Source organism: Ursus americanus, chromosome 12 (assembly GCF_024610735.1).
Source record: "Ursus americanus isolate L20-20 chromosome 12, mUrsAme1.1.p, whole genome shotgun sequence".
NCBI classification, from domain to species: Eukaryota; Metazoa; Chordata; class Mammalia; order Carnivora; family Ursidae; genus Ursus; species Ursus americanus.
Window position 1 is genome coordinate 37205755 of NC_142138.1, and position 18237 is coordinate 37223991.

Genomic DNA, 18237 nt, shown 5'->3' on the forward strand with positions numbered 1-18237 from the left:
TCCAAGATCTGCGTGAGTGCCCAAGCCAGCCTACCACCTCAGTAAGCCCTAGGCTCCTAGCCCACACCAGCCCCACCCATCCCACCAATGTGAATTGAGTACAATGCACACAGGACACCCCTGGTCAGCACTTAGTACAGTTCCAGCTGTCTCACCAAGGTGACACAGGTGCAAAACACCCTAGAACACTCCAGGCCTGCACTGCTTTGGCTCCAGGTGATTTGCTGGGGTACCTCTAAGCAAAGCACCCTGGGACACCCTGTTCTGCACCTGCCTCTGCTCCAACCACCCTGCCAGGTACCACTGCACAGATGCCCCAAGACCCTCTGCCCACTTAAGCTTCAGCTGTCCTGCCAAGGCATCCTCTGTGCAAAGAGCCCTGGACTGTGCCAGCCCATGCCCACTTCAGCTCCGATCATCCCACCAGGGTTGCCCCACCTACAGGACAGCCACAACTCCAGCCAGCCAGCCAGCCAAAATCATCAGGTGCTACAGTCTACACAGGGGATGATCATACACGAGACCATTTCTTCAAGTTTGTTTCTTCATAGAAACAAACACAGTCAAGCAAAATGACAAAAGAGTATGCTGCAATGAAAGAACTCAGAAAAAGAACTAAATGAAGTGAACATAAGCAATCTACCTGATAAAGAGTTCAAAATAATGATCATACAGATGGCCACCAGAGGAAAGAGTGAATAAACTCAGAGCATCAAGAAGAGATAAAAAAAATTTTTAATCAGAGTTGAATATGTTTACTGAGATGGAAGGTACACTAGAAGGAATCAAGAGTAGATTAGAAGATGCAGAAAAATGGACCAGCAATCTAGAAGACAGGGTAATGGAAAGCACCCAACCTGAACGGCAAAAAGGAAAAAACAAAACAAAAAGGATAGCTTAAGGGTTATCTTGGACATCAAATGAACAAACATCCACATTTTAGGGGTCCCAGGAGGAAGAGGAGAGAGAGGAGGGCAGAAAACTCATTTGAAGAAACAATACCTGAAAATGTCCCTAACCTAGGAAGGAAACAGACATCCAGTTCAAGAATCACAGAGTTCCAAATAAGATGAACTCAAGGATGGCCACGAGACAATAATAATTAAAATATCAAAGATTAAAGAAAGAATTTTAAAAGCTGCAAAAGGAATTAGTTACATACAAAGGTTAAAGCTATCAGCTTATTTTCCAGCAGAAACTTTGTAGGCCAGAAGAGACTAGCATGATATATTGAAAGCATGGAAAGGAAAAAACCTCTAAGAATACTCTCTACCTGGCAAAGCTATCATCCAGAATTGGAGAAGGAGAGTTTCCCAAACAAAAGTTAAAGAAATGTATCACTACAGTTACAAAAAAAATGTTAAAGGCACTCCCTTAAGTGGAAAAGAAAAAGGTCATATTAGAAAAATTTTTTGAAAAATTTTATCAGTAAAAGGAAACACAATAAAGGTAGTAGAGCCATCACTTATAAAGCTAGTATGAAGGTTAAAAGAGTAAAATCAATTATATCTAAAAAAGTAGCTAATGGGACTCACAAAATAAGAAATAAAATATGACCACATATACACAGGGGAGACTAAAAATGCAGTTCATATAAAATGTGTTTGCACATAACTGACCATCAACTTATTTAGACTGCTATATACTTAAAATATTATATATGACTCTCTTGGTAACCACAAATCAAAAACCTATAATAGATACACAAAAAATGAAGAGAAAAAAAGCAAAACATAACACTAAAAAAGTCATCCATTACAGAGAGCAAGAGAAGAAGAGAGGGAGAGACAAAAACTACCCAGAAAATCAGAACACAAAATGGCTATAAGTACATACCTACCAATAATTATTTTAGGGGCACCTGGGTGGTACAGTTGGTTTTGGCTCAGGTTGTGATCTCAGAGTCAGGAGATCAAGCCCCATGTCAGGCTCCATGCTCAACACAGAGTCTGCTTAAGACTCTCTCCTTTTCCCTCTGCCTTCCCACCTGTGCACATGCTTTCTTATCTCTCTAATTAATCTTTAAAAAAAATAATTACTTTAAATGTGAATGGTCTAAATATTCCAAAAAACCTAGACAAAATGGTTAAAAAAAGAAAACAAGACCCATCAAAACCAAAAAAACAACAAACACAAGACCCATCAATATGTTCCTGCAAGAGATTCATTTCAGACCTAAAGACACAGACTGAAAGTAACAGGATGGAAAAACAGCCCATACAAATGGAAGGGGGAAAAAAAAGGTGGGGGGCGCCTGGATGGCTCAGTTGGTTAAGTGTCTGCCTTCAGCTCGATTCATGATCCCAGGGTCCTGGGATCGAGTTCTGCATCAGGCTCCCTCCCTGCTCAGTGGGGAGTCTGCTTCACCTTCTCCCTCTGCTCTCTCTCTCTCTCTAATAAGTAAAATCTAAAAAAGAAAAAGGTGGGGTATCAATACTTATATCAGACCTAATAGACTTTAAAACAAGTCTCTAACAAGAGACTAAGGTGAGCATACATAATGATAAAAGGATCAATCCAATGAGAGAATACAACAGTTGTAAATATCTATTATGTAGCCAACACTGGAGCACCTAACTACATAAGGCAAATATTAACAGACCTAAAGGATAAAATGGACAGCAATACATAATGGTAGAGGACTTTAAACTCCACATACATCAATGGAGAGATCATCCAGATGTAAAATCAACAAGGAAACAGTGTCTTTCAATGACACATCATAATTGATGGATTTAACAGATAGATATATAGATAGATAGATAGATAGATAGATAGATAGATAGATAGATAAAACATTCCATCCAAAATCACAGAATACACATTCTTTTGAAATGCACATGGAACATCCTCCAAGATAGATCACATGTTAGGCCACAAAATAAGTCTCAATAAATTCAAGAAAACTGAAATCATATTAAGCATATTTTCCAACCCTGAAGGAATAAAACTAGAAGTCAATTACCAGTTAAAAAATGGAAAAAAAACAAACACATGGAGGCTAAACAACACGCCACTAAACAACAAATTGGTTAACAAAGAAAGAGGAAATAGATAATAAATGGAGACATATGAAAATACAATGGCCCAAAATCCATGGGACAAAGCAAAAGAAGTAGTAGGGGGGAAGTTTGTAGCAATACAGGACTACCTCAAGAAACAATACAGATCTCAAATAGACACTCCAACCTTACACCTAAAGGACCTAGGAAAAAAAGTTCAAAGTTAGAAGAAAGAAATTAATAAAGATCAGATTAACAAATAAATGAAATAGAGAATTAAAAAAAAATCAGTGAAACAAACAACTATTTCTTTGAAAAGATAAAGTTAATAAAACTTTAGCCAAACTCATCAAGAAGACAGAGGACTCAAATCAGAAATAGAAGAACCAACTCCACAGAAATACAAAGGATTATAATAAACTACTACCAAAAAACTATATGCAAACTGGACAACCTAAAAAAAAATGGATAAATTCCTAGAAATATGGAACCTCCCAAAAATGAAATTAGGAAGAAATAAAAAGAAATCTGAACAGACCAATTAATAACAACAAAATTGAATTTATAATCCAAAATCTCCCAAAAAAACAGAAGTCCAGAACCAGATGTATTCACAGGTGAATTCTATCAAACATTGAAAAAAGAGGTAACACCTATTCTTCTCAAACTCTTCCAAAAAAAGAGGAAGACTCCACATTATATGAGACCCTGACACCAAAACAAGACAAAAGCAATACAAAAAAGAGAAAACAAGCCAATAAAATATTAGCAAACCAATATTCAACAATATATTATTGCAAATTCAACAACGTATTAAAAGAATCATCCACCAAGAGCAAGTAGGACTTATTCCAGGGATGCAAGGATGGTTCAGTATCCACATACCAACATGATACACCACAGTAACACAGTGACAGATAAAAATCATATGATCATAACTATAGATGCAGAAATGCATTTGATAAAATTCAGTATCCATTCATGATAAAAACTCTCAAAGTGGGTTTAGAGGTAACATACCTCAACATTATAAAGGCCATATATGATAAAACCCACAGTTAAGATTATTCTCAATGGTGAAAAACAGAGATTTTCCTCTGTAAGTTCAGAAACAAGGATGTCCACACTCCCCACTTTTATTAAATATAGTATTAGAAGTCCTAGCTGCAGCAATCAAACAAGAAATAAAAGGCATCCAGATTGGTAAGGAAGAAATAATAACTGTTACTATTTTCATATGACATGATACTATATATAAAAAACCCCTAAAGGCTGCACCAAAAACTTGAACTGATAAATGAGTTCAGTAAAGTTGCAGGATACAAAATTAATATACAGAAACCTGTTGCATTTCAATACACTAATAATGAAGTAGCAGAAAGAGAAATTAAGAAATAATTCCATTTACAATTGCACCAAGAATCAAATAAAATACGTAGGAATAAACTTAACCAAGGAGGTGAAAGACCTGGAGAGGGGGGAAAGGTGGCAGAGGAGTAGGGGATCCTATTTCAACTGGTCCCCTGAATCAAGCTGGATATATACCAGACCATCCTGAACACCAACGAAATCAGCCTGAGACGTAAGAAGATACATCTGGATCTCTACAAGTGAACATCTCTGGTGCTTGGTCTCTAGGTATGAAGCAGGGAGCCGAGAGTCTGCGGGCAGATATCAGAAGATAAACAGAAGAGGGAGGGAGCCGCCACACTCGGGCCCAGGGAAGGCAGAAGCCTCCCGCACTGGGGTGCGGGTCAGCCTAGGAGACCAGTGGCGGGGAAACCACACTGAAACAGGGAGCTCGGGAGTGCGCGTGCGAACCAGGGGTGGCTGGCGGTTTTAGAAGCACAAAGGGCAGAGACGTGCAGGCCCTGGGAGCAAGGACTAGGAGAGTGGCTGTGGGGCACACAAACCAGGATGCTGCGGGTTTTTAGCAGCGCCAACAGAAACGGAGTCAGTGTGACCTGGAGAGCTCAATGAAGATCAGACTGCGATCTCTGGTTCTGAGACAGAGGTTTGGATACAGTCACTGCTGCTCTCTCTCAAGAGACACAGAAAGCCGCCAGGGAAAGCTGCCAGAGAACAAAAGCCCCACAAAGAAACAGTTCTCACTGAGCCTATCTCCCCCCCCCCCAAACAGGGGGCAGGGCAACCCTACCCAAACAGGGTTGCCTGAGTATCAGTGCAGCAGGCCCCTCCCCCAGAAGGCAGGCAGGTGCATCTTGCTTGGGTCCTGCCAATAATTTGGACTCTGTACATCCCTGCAACCACACCTCACCAGAATGACAAAAAGGAGGAACCCCCCAATAAAGGAAAGAAACAGACTGTGGCCTCTGCCACAGAACTAATGGATATGACTATAACCAAGATGTCAGAAATGGGTTTCAGAGTAACAATTATCAGGGTGATGTATAGGCTTGAGAAAAATATTAATGAAAATATAGAATCTCTAAGGGCTGAAATGAGAACGAATCTGGTGGAACTTAATTCTATGAATGAAATGCAGTCTAAACTGGACAGTCTGACGGCCAGGGTAAACGAGGCAGAAGAACGAATTAGTGAGTTAGAGGATGAGATGATAGAAACGAAGACAAGAGAGGTAACATGGGGGAAAAAACCTCCATTTTCATGAAAAAAAGCTATGGGAGATTACTGACGCAATGAAACTTTCCAATGTCAGAATTATTGGGATTCCCAAGGGGGTGGAGAAAGAGGTCTAGAAGAGATATTTGAACAAATTGTAGCTGAGAACATCCCTAATCTGGTGAAGGAAACAAGCATTAGTGTCCAAGAAGCAGAGAGGACCCCTCCCAAGGTCAATGAGAACAGACCAACACCATGACATATAATAGTACAATTCGCAACTCTTAGATCCAAGGAAACAATCTTGAAATTGGCCAGGGGGAAAAGATTCCTCACATACAGAGGGAGGAACATCAGAATAACATCAGACCTGTCTACAGAGACCTGGCAAGCCAGAAAAAGCTGGCAAGACATATTCAGAGCACTAAGTGAGAGGAACATGCAGCCAAGGATTCTTTATCCAGCAGGGCTGTCATTCAGAATGGATGGAGAGACAAGGAGCTTCCAAGATTGGCAGAAACTGAAGAATATGTGACCACCAAGCCAGCTCTACAAGAAATATTAAGGCGGGGTAGGTTCTATAAAAGTAGAAAGACCTAAAGAGTGATAAAGGACAGAAATTTACAGAGACAATCTATAGAAACAAGGACTTCACAGGCAACATGATATTAAAATCATCTCTCTCAATAATCACTCTCAATGTGAATGGCCTAAATGCTCCCATAAAGCGCCACAGGGTTGCAGATTGGATAAAAAGACATGACCCATCCATTTGCTGTCTACAAGAGACTCATTTTAACCTAAAGATACAACCAGACTGAAAGTGAAGGGATAGAGAACCATTTTTCATACCAATGGACCTCAAAAGAAAGCTGGGGTAGCAATTCTTATATCAGACAAATTAGATTTTAAGCTAAAGACTGTAGTTAGAGATACAGAAGGACACTATATTATTCTTAAAGGATGTATCCAACAAGAGGATCTAACAATTATAAATATCTATGCCCCCAACAGGGGAGCAGCCAACTACATAAGCCAACTCTTAACCAGAATAAAGAGACATATAGATAATAATACGTTAATAGTAGGGGACCTCAACACTCCACTCTCAGCAATAGACAGATCATCTAAGCAGAAAATCAACAAAGAAACAAGAGCTCTGAATGATATACTGGACCAGATGGACCTCATAGATATATACAGAACACTCCACCCTAAAACAACAGAATACTCATTCTTTTCGAACGCACATGGAACTTTCTCCAGAACAGACCATATACTGGGTCACAAAACAGGTCTCAACCGACACCAAAAGACTGAGATTATTCCCTGCATATTCTTAGACCACAATGCTTTGAAACCGGAACTCAATCACAAGAAAAAATTTGGAAGAAACTCAAACACTTGGAAACTAAGGACCACCCTGCTTAAGAATGTTTGGGTAAACCAGGAAATTAAAGAAGAACTTAAGCAATTTATGGAAACCAATGAGAAAGAAAACACATCAGTCCAAAACCTATGGGACACTGCAAAGGCAGTCCTAAGGGGGAAATACATAGCCATCAAAGCCTCACTCAAAAGAACAGAAAAATCTAAAATGCAGTCCTTATACTCACACCTTAAACAGCTGGAGATGGAACAAAACAACAGGCCTAAGCCATGCACGAAAAGACAACTGATTAAGATTAGAGCAGAGATCAATGAATTAGAAACCAGAAATATAGTAGAGCAGATCAACAAAACTAGAAGCTGGTTCTTTGAAAGAATTAATAAGATTGATAAGCCACTGGCCAGACTTATTCAAAAGAATAGAGAAAGGACCCAAATTAATAAAATCATGAATGAAAGGGGAGAGATCACGCCTAACACCAAGGAAATAGAAACAATCATTAGAAACTATTATCAACAACTATATGCCAATATATTAAGCAACCTGGAAGAAATGGATGCCTCCCTGGAAACCTATAAACTACCAAGACTGAAACAGGAAGAAACTGACACTCTAAATAGACCAATAACCAGTGAAGAGATCGAAGCAGTGATCAAAAACCTCCCCCCAAAAAACAAGAGTCCAGGGCCTGACAGATTCCCCGGGGAATTCTACCAAATGTTCAAAGAAGAAATAATACCTATTCTCCTGAAACTGTTTCAAAAAATAGAAACAGAAGGAAAACTACCAAACTTGTTCTATGAGGCCAGCATTACCATGATCCCAAAACCAGGCAAAGACCCCATCGAAAAGAATTATAGACCGATATCCCTGATGAATGTGGATGTCAAATTCTCAACAAGATCCTAGCTAATAGGATCCAACAGTACATTAAAAGGATTATCCATCATGACCAAGTGGGATTCATCCCTGGGATGCAAGGGTGGTTCAACATTCGCAAATCAATCACTGTGATAGAACACATTAATAAGAGAAGAGACAAGAATCGTATGGTCCTCTCAATTGATGCAGAAAAAGCATTCGACAAAATACAGCATCCTTTCCTGATTAAAACCCTTCAGAGTGCAGGGATAGAGGGTACATTCCTCAATTTCATAAAAACCATCTATGAAAAGCCTATAGCGAATATCATTCTCAACAGGGAAAAGCTGAAAGCCTTTCCCTTAAGATCAGGAACACAACAAGGATGCCCACTCTCGCCATTATTGTTCAACATAGTACTAGAAGTCCTAGCAACAGCAATCAGACAACAAAAAGGAACAAAAGAAATCGGCAAAGAAGAAGTCAAACTCTCTCTTCGCATACTTCCGTACTTTATGTGGAAAACCCAAAAGACTCCACCCTCGAATTACTAGAACTCATACAACAATTCAGTAACGTGGCAGGATACAAAATCAATGCTCAGAAATCAGTTGCATTTTTTTAAGATTTTATTTATTTGACAGAGAGAGAGAGACAGCCAGAGAGAGAGGGAACACAAGCGGGGGGAGTGGGAGAGGAAGAAGCAGGCTCCCAGTGGAGGAGCCTGATGTGGGGCTCAATCCCATAACGCCGGGATCACACCCTGAGCTGAAGGCAGATGCTTAACGACTGAGCCACCCAGGTGCCCCAATCAGTTGCATTTCTGTATACTAACAATGAGACTGAAGAAAGAGAAATTAGGGAATTGATTCCACTTACAATAGCACCAAAAACCATAAGCTATCTCGGAATAAACTTAACCAGAGAGGTAAAGGATCTATACTCTAGACACTACAGAACACTGATGAAACACACTGAAGAAGACACAAAAAGATGGAAAAAACATTCCATGCTCATGGTTCGGAAGAATAAACATAGTTAAAATGTCTATGCTAGCGAGAGCAATCTACACTTTCAATGCCGTCCTGATCAAAATACCAATGACATTTTTCAAAGTGCTAGAACAAACAATCCTAAAATTTGTGTGGAACCAGAAAAGACCCTGAATTGCCAAGGAAATGTTGAAAAAGAAAAACAAAGCTGGGAGCATCACGTTGCCTGATTTCAAGCTACACTACAAAGCTGTGATCACCAAGACAGCATGGTACTGGCACAAAAACAGACATATAGACCAATGGAACAGAATAGAGACTCCAGAAATGGACCCTCAACTCTATGGTCAACTAATCTTTGAGAAAGCAGTAAAAAACATCCAGTGGAAAAAAGACAGTCTCTTCAATAAATGGTGCTGGGAAAATTGGACAGCTATATACAGAAGAATGAAACTTGACCACTCTCACACCATAAAGATAAACTCCAAATGGATGAAAGACCTCAATGTGAGACAGGAATCCATCAAAATCATAGAGGAGAATACAGGCTGCAATCTTTTTGACATTGGCCACAGCAACTTCTTTCATGACACGTCTCCAAAGGCAAGGGAAACAAAAACAAAAATGAACTTTTGGGACTTCATCAAGATAAAAAGCTTCTACACAGCAAAGGAAACATTCAACATAACAAAGAGGCAACCCATGGAATGGGAGAACAGATTTGCAAGACACTACAGGTAAAAGGCTGGTATCCAAGATCTATAAGAAAACTTCTCAAACTCAGTACCCAAGAAACAAATAATCAAATTAAAAAAATGGGCAGAAGATGTGAACACTTTTCCAATGAAGACATATGAATGGCTAACAGACACATGAAAAAATGTTCAACATCATTAGCCATCAGGGAAATTCAAATCAAAACCACATTGAGGTACCACCTCACACCAGTTAGAATGGCAAAAATTGACAATGCAGGAAACAACAAATGTTGGAGAGGATGTGGAGAAAGGGGAACCGTCTTACACTGTTGATGGGAATGCAGGTTGGTACAGCCACTTTGGAAAACAGTGTGGAGGTTCCTTAAAAATTAAAAATAGAGCTACCCTATGACCCAACAATTGCACTACTGGGTATTTACCCCACAGATACAGATGTAGTAAAAAGAAGGGCCATATGCACCCCAGTGTTCATAGCAGCATTGTCCACAATAGCCAAACTGTGAAGGAGCCAAGATGCCCTTCAACAGACGAATGGATAAAGAAGATGTGGTCCATATATACAATGGAATATTACTCAGCCACCAGAAAGAATGATTACCCAACATTTGCATCAACATGGACGGGACTGGAGGAGCTTATGCTAAGTGAAATAAGTCAAGCAGAGAAAGACAATTATCATATGGTTTCACTCATTTGTGGAACATAAGGAATAGCAGAGAGATAGTTAGGAGAAGGAAGGGGAAAATGAAGGGGGGGTGGTAAACAGAGGGGGAAATGAACCACAAGAGACTATGGACTCCAGGAAACAAACTGAGGGTTTTAGAGGGGTGGGGGTGGGGGCATGGGCTAGCCCGGTGAAGGGTATTAAGGAGGGCATGAATTCATGGAGCAGTGGGTGTTATATGCAAACAATGAATCATGGAAAACTACATCAAAAATTAATGATATACTGTATGGTGACTAACATATGATAATAAAATTATATATATATAAAATCTAGTTAGAAAAAAAAAAGAGGTGAAAGACCTATACTCTAAAAACTATAAAAGAAAGAAATTGAATTGAATTTATGAAAGAAATTGAAGATGACGCAAACAAATGGAAAGATATTCCACGCTCATGGATTGGAAGAATTAATACTGTTAAAATATCCATACTACCCAAAGCAATCTACAGATTTAATGCAATCCTTATCAAAATACAAGAACCATTTTTTACTTTTTATTTATTTATTTTACAGAACTAGAATAAATACTACTAAAATCCTTATGGTACAAAGAACAAAGTTGGAAGGATCACAATTCCAGATTTCAAAATACTCTACACAAAGCTATAATAATCAAAACAATATGGTACTGGCACAAAAAGAGACACAGAGATCAATGTTACCAAACAGAAAGCCCAGAGATAAACCCACATTTATATGGTCAATTAACGTACAACAAAGGAGGCAAGAATATACAATGGGGAAAAGACAGTCTCTTCAACAAATGGTGCTGGGAAAATAAGACAGCTGCATGCAGAAGAACGACGTTGGACCACTGTCTCCACCCGTACACAGAAATAAACTCAAAGTGAATTAAAGACCCAAATGTGAGACCTGAAACCAAAAGCCTTCTGGAAGAAAACATGGCTAGTAATCTCTTTGAGATCAGCTTTAGCAACATTTTTTTAGATATGCCTCACAGGCAAGGGAGACAAAAGCAAAAATTAACTATTGGGACTACAACAAAATAAAAAGCTTTTGCACAGTGAAGGAAACCATCAACAAAATGAAAAACCTATTGAATGGGAGATCTTTGCGAATGATATATTCAATATGGGGTTAATATCCAAAATATATAAAAAATATACAGAACACCCAAAACACAAATAGTCCAACTAAAAATGGGCAGAGGACCTGAATAGACATTTTTCCAAAGAAGACACACAAATGGCCAACAGACACATAAAAAGATGCTCAGCATTACTAATCAGGGAAATGCAAATCAAAACCACAAGGAGATTTCACCTATCAGAAGGGCTACTATCAAAAAGACAAGAAATAAGTATTGACAAGGATGTGGAGAATGTTTGTGAACTGTTGGTGAGAATGTCAATTGATGCATTCACTATGGAAAACAGTATGGAGTTTCCTCAAAATTAAAAATAGAAATGCCATATGATCCACTAATTCCACTACCGGGTATTTACCCAAAGAAAATGAAAACACTAATTCAAAAAGATATGCATCCCTCTGCTTATTGCAGCATTATTTACAATAGTCAAGATGTGGAAGCTATCCAAGTGTATATCCATAGACGAGGGGATAAAGAAGATGTGGGTGTGTTTCTGTGTCTGTCTCTCCCTCTCTCTCCCTTCCTCCCTCCTTCCCTCCCTCCCTCTCTATATGTGATGGAATATTTCTCAGCCATAAAGAAGAATGAGATCTTGCCCTTTGCAACGACATGGATGGACCTAGAAGGTATTATGCCTAGTGAAATAAGTCAAAGACAAATACCAGGTGATTTCAGTCATATGTGGAATTTAAGAAACAAAGCAAGTGAACAAAGGAAGAAACAAAAAACAGACTTCTAAACACAGAGAACAAACTGATAGTTGCCGGTGGGGGCGGGTGGGATAAATAAATAATAAATAAATTGTACTCAGCTGAAAAGCCAAATTCTACACTGACAAAACTTCCTTACTACATAAAGCCACAGAGAAATCAATCCTTACATCATGTATTATTTTCCAATGAATCTCAAATTCATGTTGTCCAATTGTACCAAAATCACCTAGCGCAGTAAACACACACAGAGACACACACAGACACACACACACACACACAGTAAAAATACAGTTCCTGGGCTCTATGCCACACTTACTCTTTCAAGATATTTTAATAATTAGGTGATTCTCAGTATAAAGCAGTGACTCTAAACCGATTTATATGAAATAGAATATATATTTCATATGTATATATTTCCTACTTAACTAGATTTAAAATTTTTGAAAGGCGGGTATCATTTATTCACTAAATAAACAATTTTTAACATTGTGTTAGATAAAAGGAGCTGGTCCCCACCTTCAAAAAAATCCCACTGTTCAGTCTTGAAAAGGTATACCTCATGTTATTGTGCTTCACAGATACTGCATTTTTTTTTAACAGATTTAAAGTTTTTGGCAACCCTGCATCAAGCAAGTCTATCAGCACCATTATTGCAAAAGAATTTTTTTCACTTCATGTCTCTGTGTCGCATTTTGATAATTCTCACAATTTATCAAACTTTTTCATTATTTGTTCCGCTGATTTGTGATCAGTGATTTTTAATGTTACTATTGTAACAGTTTTAGGGTGCCACAAATCATGCCCATATAAGATGCCAAACAACCCATAAATGTGTGTGTTCTGACTGCTCCACCCACTGGCTGTTTCCCTGTCTCTGTCCCTCTTCTTGGGCCTCCCTATTCTCTGAGACACAACAACACTGGAATTAGAACAAATTAATAACTCCACAATGGCCTCTCAGTGTTCAAGTGAAAGGAAGAGTCACACATCTCTCACTTCAAATCAAAAGCTAGAAATGATTAAGCTTAGGGAGGAAAGTATGTCAAAAGCTGAAATAGGTTGAAAGCTAGGCTTCTGATGCCAAACAGCCAAGTTGTGAAAGCAAAAAGTTTTTGAAGGAAATAAAAAGTGCTACTCCAGTGAACACATGGATTATAAGAGAGCAAAACAGCCATATTGCTGATATGGAAAAAGATGCAGTGGTTTGGATGGAAGATCAAACCAGCCACGACATTCCCTTAAGCCATAGCCTAATCCAGAGAATAAGGCCTTAAATTCTGTGAAGGTTGGGAGAAGTGAGGAAGCTGCAAAAATAAGTTTGGAGCAGCAGAGGTTGGTTCATGAGGTTTAAGGGGAGGAGTTTTCTCCATTTAAAAAAAAAAGTTCAAGGTGAAGCAGCAAGTGCTGATAACTCACTGTAGTGAGTTATCTAGAAACTCTGGCTAAGATAAATGAAGGTGGCTACACTAAACAACAGATTTTCAAGATAGACAAAACAGTCTTCTAGTGGAAGAAGATGCCATCTAGGACTTCCATACCTGGAAAGAAGTCAATGCCTCGCTTCAAGGCTTCATAGGACAGGCTGAGTCTCTCGATAGGGGCTAAAGTAGCTAGTGACTTTAAGTTGAAGCCAATTCTCATTGACCACTCAGAAAATCCCAGGGCCCGTAAGAATGATGTTAAATCTACTCTGCCTGTGCTCTATCAATGGAACAATAAAGCCTGGCTGAGGGCACATCTGTTTACAACACGGTTTACCGAATGTTTTAAGCCCAGCGTTGAGACTACTGTAGAAAGATTCCTTTCAAAATATGACTGTTCACTGACAACATACCTGCTCACTGAAGAACTCTGATGGAGATGGACAATGAGATGAACGTTTTCATGTCTGCTAACACAACTTCCATTCTGCAGCCCATGGATCAAAGAGTCATTCCAAATTTCAAATCTTTTTATTTAAGAAACAAATTAAGTAGGACTATGTTTGCCATAGACAGCGATTCTGCTAAAGGATCTGGGCAAAGTAAATTGAAAACCTTCTGGAAAGGAGTCACCATTCTAGATGCCATTAAGAACATTCGTGATTCATGGGGAAAAAATCAAAATATTAACAGTAAGAGGAGTTTGGAACAGGCAGGTTGATACCCACCCTCATGAAGGATGTTGAGGGGTTTCAGACTTTCATGGAAGAAGTCACTGCAGATGTTGTAGACATAGCAGGAGAACTAGCATTAGAAGTGGAACCTGAAGATATGACTGAATGGCTGCTGCCTCATGATCAAACTTTCACAGAGGAGGAATTGCTTCTTATGAATGAGCGAAGAAAGTGATTTCCTGAGATGGAATCTACTCCTGGTGAAGATGCCGTTTAGATTGTTGAACTAACAAAAGATTTAGAGTATTGCATAAATTTACTCCAATTTTGGAAGAAGTTCTACTCTGGGTAAAATGCTAAACAGCATTGCATTGCCACAGAGAAACTGTTTGTTAAAGGAAGAGTCCATCAGTGCAGCAAACTTCATTGTTGTTTTATTTTAAGAGATTGCCACAGCCTTCCCAACCTTCAGCAACCACCACCCTGATCAGCCACAGCCATCAACATCAAGGCAAGACCCATTCCGAGCAAAAAGATTACAACTTGCTGAAAAGCTCAGATGATAGTTAGCATTTTTAGCAATAAATTAGTTTTTAATCAAGGTATCTATTTTTCAGATGTAATACTATTGCATACTCGATAGACTATAGTACAGTGTAAACATAACTTTATACACACTGGAAAGCCAAAAAATTCATTTGACTTGCTTTATTGCAGTGTGTGTGTGTGTGTGTGTGTGTGTGTGTGTGTGTGTGTGTGTTTAAAGACTTGGTTATCTTGGGGTGCCTGGGTGGCTCAGTTGATTAGTGTCTGGCTCTTGATTTCAGCTCAGATCATGATCTCAGGGTCATGAGATCAAGCCCCGGCACCAGGCTCTGTGCTGAGAACAGAGCCTACTTAAGATTCTCTCTCCTCCTCCCTTTGACCCTCCCCTGCCTGCTTGCATACATGCATGCTCTCTGTCTCTCAAAAAAAGAAAAAGAAAGACAGACAGACAGACAGACAGACTTGGTTATCTTAATATGTGGCCAGGTTTGAGATCACTGATGCAGGGCCACATTATCTTTTATTACCCATATACTGCCTGGCAAGATGCCTCCTGCTGTGGTCATCTGCTCTAATCATGCTCACTATGGCAATGGGGAAGCCTTTGTCGCAGCTCTCTCAAATTCTATGGAGTTAGTCCTTTGAGCTTTCTCGGACATCAGGTGCTTTACAAGTAATCCAGAACCTATGAAGCAAGTGAGACACTTCCCCAGAACAATATCTACTCTTAGGCAAGAGCTATTTCTGTCCTGCTCTGGTGAAAGCAGGGCCTGGACAGCTAAGCACTTCCTGATTCTTGCTGATCTAATTGCCTATTTAATATCTCTAACCCTGCTGCAAGGCAAGTAGGGGGAACAATCTCAATGCTGTGTCTTCATATGGACAGAGAATAGAGCACATTAAAATTCTGTAAAACTTCTCTAATAAGAACCTCAAAATTTCCAGAAAATATTTTTCGGATATATGTGAAGTTCTTTCCTACTCAGTAAAACTGAGATTCTATTAGTCACACCTTCATAAATACATTTTGGTAGGAAAAATAGGAGTTTCCAAAAAAAAAATAACAAATGAACTTTTACCTGTGATCCCTTAATTTCACGATGGAAAGAGTCTGTGGTTTCTTTGACTAAAGTGGTTAATGCATAATATTCAGGTGATAAACAATTAGCTTCTTGCTCTATGTCTATATTAATGCCATCCATATATTGTGTTTTGGCCAACTTAACTTTTTGGGCTATCCAGGATGCTCTGAAAATAGGATCAGTGCTATTCTTTAAGGGTGCACCTCCTGTGGAAGAAATATACATCTTTTGTGCACATATGCTTTTTGCCGTTTAATGACATTTATTTCACAAAACCTTTAAAACATCTCATTACTTTGGAATACTAAGCCCCCAATTTAAGTTTTCCAAGAAGAGAAATAATATTCAAAAATAATAGAAAATCATTACTCAATCTCCAAAATAACATCATGAATAATCAGTAGTATAATTCTCAAATTAGAAGTAGAAATTGATGACTATGACTAGCTGAAAGTCATCATGCTAATTAGGATTCGCTTTTTTTTTTTTTTTTTTTTGCTCAAAATCATAGTGGCTTATTTAATTCTTTAAAAATAACTATCTGTGAAATGAATCTATCTAAGATTAATTTTAGGATGATAAAAAATATACCAGATAAACATGAAAAGGGAATTTTTTTGGAAGGTCAGGATGGCACACAATGCAGGTAAACTTACCAATTGGCTGGACGCATCTGGTAAGAACTGTAACTCACCTTTTAGCACTACTCTGGCCCCATGTGAATGAGCATAACACATGAGTTCTGGATCATATTCTCCAAAAATCACCACAGTTGTGATCTGTGACCAATCATAAAATTTCCAAGTTTTACTTCCAACATCAAAAACAAACACCTGCCAAAACAATAAAGATAATCATCATCACTAAAAACAAGAAGAATACAATGCTGACAACCCAAAATAACATTAATACTGATCATATGTCAGGCATTAAGAGTACAATGGCAAACAAGACAGAGGTGTCCTAATATAATTGGTGGTGGGACAAATTAGCCAGGCCTCAAAAGTAGGGCTAGGAAGAAATAGTGGAAAGAGCCAAGACCTGGAAGCAGAGAAAGCATGGTGATTACCTAAGTATTGGGTACAGCTGACACCTTGAATTTGGAAGGAGATAGCAGTAACGAACAAAAGAGTGGTAGGCAGGGTTAAGTCACAAAAGGCCTTGTAAGCCCTCTTGAGAAATTAGTACATTATCCTGAGGCAAAGCCTTTTAAAAGGAGAATATATACATTTTAGGTGTGCAAAGAATAACTAATAGGAAAGCTGTTAGAAGAATCTATGCAAAAGATGATGATGACCTCAAATTAAACTCATAGAAAGGCAGAGATAAATAAGATAAATGAACAGATATGGAAGATCCTAAGGACGAAATTAACAGGACTTTGTAACTAACTGAATGAGTAAAGTAAGAGAAAGGGAGATTGATTAATATTCATTTCTGGCTGCTGCAGGTGGAGCCACTCCATCTATACAAATGTACCAGATATTGCATTTACTATGAATGGTTTTTGGTGAAACAGACTTCTTAGAATAGTTCTAAGGTGGTGGATGTTATGTTTCACCAGTATTTTCACCCCACAGATAATTCTAGAAGCACAGAAGTCTCACTGATCATTTTATTCCAAATAAGGTGTTAACTCATTGATTTAGCAAATACTTATTGAATTCCAGTAAGGTCTAGGGAATGTATATTGCTAGACATTAGTGACAGAACTTAAAGAGACCCGGTCCATGAGCGGTTCAATTACAATAGTGTTAAGGGCTACATGGGAATGCAGGCAAGCCATGACAGCATCAAAGGGGGCCTACTACCCTGGTAGGGCAGGAAAACTTCTGAGAACTACACACTTTGGGGGAAAGCTGAAATCTGTGCAATGACCTAGACACGATGGAGGGTTACCTATAAACAAAAAGAGCATTCTCAGCAGAGGAAACAAAAGAGGGCAAATGTCTCAATACCTCAGAAGAATTCTGAATTTCTGGAACCAAAAGAATATCAATGTGGCTGGAGCACAGAAATCCTGAAAGTACACGAAATCAGATAAAACTAGTAAGGTAGGTAGTGACAAGATCAAGTAGGGCTTTGTAGAGCACTGAGGATTTTGTATTTTATCCTGAGATGAATGGGCAGCCAGCTATTAGAGTGTTTTAAGCAGGGGAGGGACATAAGATTTGCATTAACAAATGAGAAAGGGGGAGAGATCAGTAATCCCTGGGTCATTGTGAGGAGAATGGATGGGTGAAGGGTGGGGGAGAACTAGGTGTAAGAGTTAAATCAGATATTTCTTAATTTTCTCAGTTTCCTTACATTTTTATTTTATTTTTTACTTTTCAGAATTGACTCTACATAACCCATTTTTCTCCTAGGCTGCTGCCCACTAAAATAAAAATTACAGAATGTGAAATTGGAAAGATCC

At 38.8% G+C, this 18237-nt stretch overlaps 1 protein-coding gene across 1 annotated transcript in view; it reads right to left on the reverse strand.

Moving 5' to 3' along the window:
* The window catches only part of CTBS (chitobiase), a 41499-nt gene that overhangs the window by 7281 nt on the left and 15981 nt on the right, over positions 1-18237 (reverse strand). Inside the window, exons 2-3 of the mRNA XM_045801914.2 lie at positions 16516-16654; positions 15819-16027 (exon numbers count right to left, since the gene is read on the reverse strand). Coding sequence (XP_045657870.1) covers positions 15819-16027; positions 16516-16654 — 348 coding nt within the window. The remainder of the gene's footprint in view (positions 1-15818; positions 16028-16515; positions 16655-18237) is intronic.